Source organism: Myotis myotis, unplaced genomic scaffold (genome assembly GCF_014108235.1).
Source record: "Myotis myotis isolate mMyoMyo1 unplaced genomic scaffold, mMyoMyo1.p scaffold_m19_p_5, whole genome shotgun sequence".
In the NCBI taxonomy this organism is placed as follows: Eukaryota; Metazoa; Chordata; class Mammalia; order Chiroptera; family Vespertilionidae; genus Myotis; species Myotis myotis.
Window position 1 is genome coordinate 68,697,494 of NW_023416357.1, and position 6,000 is coordinate 68,703,493.

General features: G+C 43.2%; 1 protein-coding gene across 1 annotated transcript in view; it reads right to left on the reverse strand.

Annotated features, from left to right (window-relative positions):
• Positions 1-5,705, reverse strand: part of LOC118655803 (TIR domain-containing adapter molecule 2-like) — a 49,208-nt gene extending 43,503 nt beyond the window's left edge. The window contains exons 1-2 of the mRNA XM_036308185.1: positions 5,223-5,705; positions 251-496 (exon numbers count right to left, since the gene is read on the reverse strand). Coding sequence (XP_036164078.1) covers positions 251-496; positions 5,223-5,420 — 444 coding nt within the window. The 5' untranslated portion in view covers positions 5,421-5,705. The remainder of the gene's footprint in view (positions 1-250; positions 497-5,222) is intronic.
• Between the last annotated feature and the right edge of the window lie 295 nt (positions 5,706-6,000).

Consider the following 6,000-nt stretch of genomic DNA (forward strand, 5'->3'; position numbering starts at 1 on the left):
TCTACTTAAATGATCCTCCTATTTTAATACTTCTTATTTTCCTTATACTTAAAAGTTCATAAAATCCTTTAACACTGGTCTTCACTGAAAAGTCTGAGGTTCTCTGTAAAATGCCTAATCTACTGTAAGAGTTAAGATAAGTCTTAATGATTATGTTAAAAAAAAAAATCAAAATTCTGTGTTTATCGAGTTAATGCACATAAACTATGTGTTTCACACACCAACATTGTATCGTTGACTTTTTATTTACCTGGGTAAGAGCACTGACTCGGTTCTCACTAGGAAACAAAGGGGGGTCTTCTCCAACTTGAAAATCAAAATATACGGTTTTATGTGTGAACGTAGAAAATTCATTGCTGAAGCAAAATTTGTATGTCCCATTTTTGGAGGCTGTGAAAGTAAAACTGTCATACTGTTTCTTCATCTCCTTGTATAACACATTGCCATCAGGATCTTCTAATCGACAATCTACATCATAGTGACCACCAGTAATCACCTATAAAGAGAGAGAGAGAAAAAAAGAGATCATTGCAATTAACAAGTTTTAGAGATAACCAGATTTCCTGTTAAAATGGCAATAAGGTTATAGGCTAAGGACCTTTACTATCACAGACAATTTTACATTGTTTTATTTCTACCAGTGGATGTAACTTGGGGAGGCAGATTTCAGTTCAACTAAAGGTTTATAAAAACTGAACAAATTTCCTCATGATAGGAGAGAAGGAACTAGCTAACTAGCCAGACAAGTATTCTGGTTAATGTAGATCTCTTATATCACTTAATTCTCCCAAACAACCCTACCAGAGGTTTTTTTCACCCTTCCATCTGACAAACTGAGAAACTGAGTTAAGATGAAACTTGACCTCCAAAGTCGTACTCTTTACCCTTAAGCTTAGTGTGACGTAATATTATTCTTCTGTATATTTTCTCATCTAGTTTCCTATTAGTATCATCCAAGTACACCCATAGATAGAGGAATGAAATAGTAAGGTAGGTCAGTCCTTAGCATTACACCCCATCACAGAACTCAAACTAATTTTATTGCCAAATTACAAATAGGTTGTGTTTAAATTATTTTACAAGTCAGTTACATAGAATTTGATACATACATTGCGAATTGAATAGACTTACCGGCTGTTCTAAGAGTATTATCATTTATAAACTGGTTTCCAAGAGAAACAGAAATGATTAATGACTAAAGCAAAAACAGAACAACATAAAAACAAAAAGATCTTTTATCTGGAAAGTTTGTATTTAAGGGCAAGTACATTGAAAGGAAAGCTGGGAATAGATAACATGTTTCTGTAGAGGATTTTGGAGCTATTTTCAAAGGCTTATGCTTAATCGGTCACCATTTGGGCAACTTGTGTTGTCCAAGTGAAGAGAGGAGGGGGAGATTTTTCCTGAAGTAACTGGCCAATCACCAGAGGAAAGGGGAAAAGGATTAAAGAGGAGAAAGGCCTCCTTATATGAGAAAGAACTGAGTGGGAAGAAGGAGGGGACAGGAGAAGAAATTAGGGTGCACATAAACACTTGGGTAAGAATTCATGAGGAAGAGACAATGGGTTTGAGGGTTCCCAAACAACATGAGACTGTGTGACACAAGCCTGTATTTTCAAGCTTGAACACTTTGGTTAGCATATTATTGACATTCTAGATCTGTAGAACAGAGATCAAACTTTGGACTTCAGAGAAGAATGGGTTACTTATATGACCTCTTATAACTGTACTATGCTACCAGATCATTTTGATAATTAAATGAAATTATGCACTTAGGAAACTAAAGATATGTAAAACCTTAAGAGCCAAAAATAAATAAGTAAATAAATAAATAAATAAATAAAAATATGTAAAACTAATATTAGAGACATAATGTTTTGACATAAAAACAGTGTCTTATCATTTTACCCCTCCTCTCAAAAGTCAACAACTTTTCTTCCGGATTGGGAGTGGGGAAGAAATATTACATCATTTTATACACCCAATTATTCATATTGACTGTTGTACTTTAAATAATCAAATAAGTACATACATACAAACTGAATAGGGCCAGAACTTATAATCTTGCCACTTTTCTTCCAACAAATTTTCAAACAAGTATTCTCATTTCAGATAATAGTAATCCCTTTACAACCTGTCTAGTCACGTAAGATAGAAACTGGAAATCATCTCAAATTAAGTGGCCGTAGCAGTCCAGTTAAATCAAAGGAATCTCTTGATGTTTTTGCCTTTCTCAAATTCATCCCATCTTTTCCATTCCTAATCCACACCCCAGAGAGGACTATTGCCACAATTTACTAAAGTTCTTCTCACAACCCAATCGCTCATCCCTCTAATCAAGTGTTTCTCAACTTAGATTAGATAATTCTGGGCTAGATAATTCTTTGTTGTGGGGACTGTGTTGCCTGTGCAGATGCCAATAGTCTCCTCTTTCTCACATGTCTCCTGGAGGTGGGGCAACCTCCCTATTCTTCTCCATCCCCCTTTGCTTAAAACCTTTTGATAATTACATTTCCTTTCAGAAATCCCCTTTTGATTTCCTCTACAGAAAAATCCAAACCTGTTAACAATGGCATACCTTTCCTCTGTACCTGCTCCAGGTAGCCTCAGCTCTTCTTTTATACCCTTTCTCATTCTGTGTTCCAAAAATAGCAGATTGCCAGAAGTTCTCTGAAGAAGTCCTTGCTTTAAATCTTTTCTAACAGTTAACAGAGTTTTTTTGCTGAAGAACCACAGGACCCAAAATGACAATACTTACAAAACCGTTTTTTTACAGGAAAAGAAAACATCACAGCTAAAAGCTGTCTCACAGAAACCGGTCAAGGAGAGGTCAGGTTTTGGCTTCTTTGTCCTCCCTCTGTGAGGGGTGTGGCTAGACATATACTAGTACTCTCTCTCTCAGATCAGGTACCACCAAGCGCGCAAGGAACACCTTGGAACTAACCTAAAAGAGTGTTGGCTGGGTATTTTATATTTTGCTGGTCACACAGGCATATTCCTGATAGGTAACCAGTCTTAATACCAAGACTCTGGACGGTCTCAAAGAGACCAGGTGCAAATCATCAGCCTCACTATTATCAATAAAAAAATGCCAACAAACTAGTACAAATTACCCCCAAAGCCCTTGGGTCCACAGTTACAAAGCAACACTAACACTCCGTGTATTTCATTGCCAGCTAAGGCTAATTTCAGGCCTGCTGGATTTAAGTCTTACAAACATAACACATCTGCCTAGGATGTCCTTTTTCGTCCTGCGGCCTTGTAACTCCTATTAATCCTTGACTCAGACCAAACATCAGCCCCTCGGCTGAGTTTCCCCATGACCCTTCCTCCTTCAGGCAGCACCAAAATTTTGCCACTCCAAAATGTGCCTTTTGGAATATTGATTTTTAAGCTGGTTAAGAAACAAAAGACTCTCAAAGACTGTTACCTCCACTTTTCCCACCCAGGGTCTGGCCTCTGCTGACTCCCATCTCCACCCCCTTTCCCAAAGAGATTCAGATTAAAAAACCTGCTTCAGGAAGGGAACCTCAGCATATTCACTTTATCACATAAGACAGGAAATAATTTAGCAAAGCCAGTTTGTCCCTAGCCTCCGCCCACTGTTCCTGGTGTGCCTAGCAGGCATTTGTTTGCCACATGTTCTGCTCTTTCTGGGTTACCTGTGAATTGCCTATTTCTCCTCTGAAATCCCAGACCCTGACCACACCTTCTGCTTTGTCCAACATGGAGATAAGCCTCAACCGCCCAATGGGTTTCGAGTCTCATATATGGTACCCCTGCATATACATTCGTAATAAACTTTGTACATTTTCTCCTGTTAATTTGTTTCTGTTAATTTGATTATAAGTCCAGCTGGAAGAACTTTGAAGGTGGGGGAAAGTTATTTTTTTTTTTTATGGCCCCACGATACCTACTGTGTACTTTCACTGTTGCATTTAATATTAAATGACTGTACATGTCTACATAAGCTCCTGAGGTCTAAGTAAGTCTTGAGTTTAACCTGGAACTGCATACTGATTCTGCTACTTGCTATGTTTTATGTCCTTGTGTTTTAACCTATGGAAGCCTCAGTTTCTTCATCAATAAAAAAGGAATAAGAAATATACCTATTTCATATCGAGTTGCCCTGAGAATTAATATACCTGAAATGTTTGGCATACTGTCTGCCACATAACAGGTGCTGTTTGTAGTACTATATGGTTTGGCCCCTGCTGACCCCCCTCCTCTCTGCCCCCCTTTCTGGCTTCTTATTCCCAAATATATAGGACCTCTCTATGGTTTTCAAATGATCAGGTACACAGCGTCCTTGCAAAGCCTTTTCCCTCTTCCCCCTTAATGAACTATGTGCAACTCATTCTTTACAATTCAGCTTAAAATCACTTCCCAAAGGAGGCCTTCACTGATCCCAAAGACCAGGTTGTCTATCCCCTATTTTCTGCTCTTACAGCAGTTTTGATGAATGAGCAGGTACTAATTAAGAAAAGAAGGGTAGGAAAAGCGGGGAATCAAGAATGAAACAACACCCTTCGGTGTTTTGATCACAGCACACAGCACCGAACAGCTATTCAAACACGTGAAATTAAGTCTACCAAAGAGAATAGAAACAAGAGCAAAGATTGTCCTAACCAACTTAAACTGCATCCTGCCAAACAAAGCTTCTTTTTTAAAAACTATACTCCCTAAGACAGAAGAGGCCTTTCATTTATTGCAGCAATTCTTTTTACACCACCGTGATGGTCATCTGGCCTAGAAGGATGCTCTTCCAAAGAGAGGGCGGCGTTAACCAACAGGTCTACTATCAATGAAAAAACTTAAAAAGCAATGGAGGTAGGTATTGGCAGCATCTCAAATCTGATTAAAGCAGAGGTGGGGATTAGAGAGTGGGGACAGACACTGGGCACTATCGAACAGGAATAATTTTTTTTAAACAAGTAAAGTCTTTTTAAAAAAGAAAGTCCAATGGCCTTCATGAAGGACATTAGAGAATGGGGGGAAACCACAGCTACGGAAAGCATTTGTGAAACTCCTGTATCTTAATATCTGGTCTTAAATGTCTCTCGTCCACGGTTTAGAAGCGGGAAACCAGAAGCTCTCTCAGCTACCTAGAGCGGATTCCTGCATCCGCCACGGAGTAAAGAAACAAGGTCAGCAGGGGGGCACCTGCAGATTCCTCCCGACCCTGGACCCGAGGGCGGGGCCCCGGGCCGAGCCCGGAGTACCTGAAACTCGAGGGTGCACTTGGTGCCTTGCGTGATGTCCTCGTAGAAACACTGCTTGGCATTGTCGGGCAGCTCGAAGGTGATCTCGGAGGCGCCGCCGGGTCCCGGAACGAGCAGCAGCAGCAGCAGCACGAGCAGCCGGCAGCCCCAACGGCCCGCAGCGGCCGCCCAGCGGGGGGCAGAACCCAGCCGCGGCATCCCGAGGCGGTGGCGGCGGCCTCAACGCAGCAGAGGAGACGCGGAGTCGGGTCTGCGCGGACTCACCGCGCCGCAGGCCTCAGCCTCGGTGAGATTGGGGACCAGGAGCCAGCCGCTGGGGGCAAATAAGGGTGCGGAGAGACCCGGACCTGGCGCCGAGAGCCACCTGGGGAGCAGGCATTAAAACCAGCACGGAACCGGCGGAAAGGCCTGAGGTGGCCGGAAGTGGGGAGCCTGCGCTTGGGAAGGGGCGGGGCCTGAGGCACCTGCCCCAGCGACCCGGATGTACTCTCTTCGGACTGAGGGGAGAGACGTGGGAGTGTATACGTGGAAGCTCGCGAGGCCTCCGCCGCAGCCTGGGACGAGGGGCGGGGCCAGCGTAGGGAGCGGGTGGGGCGGGGCCAGCGTAGGGAGCGGGTGGGGCGGGGCCAGTGTAGGGAGCGGGTGGGGCGGGGCCAGCGTAGGGAGCGGGTGGGCGGGGTTAGTAGAAGGGGCGTGGCCGGCGGGCGCCTGTCAGGGCGTTCGGACTTAGGAGCGAGCTACCGCCAGGGAGAGTACTAGTGAGCGGCACGGGCTGGTG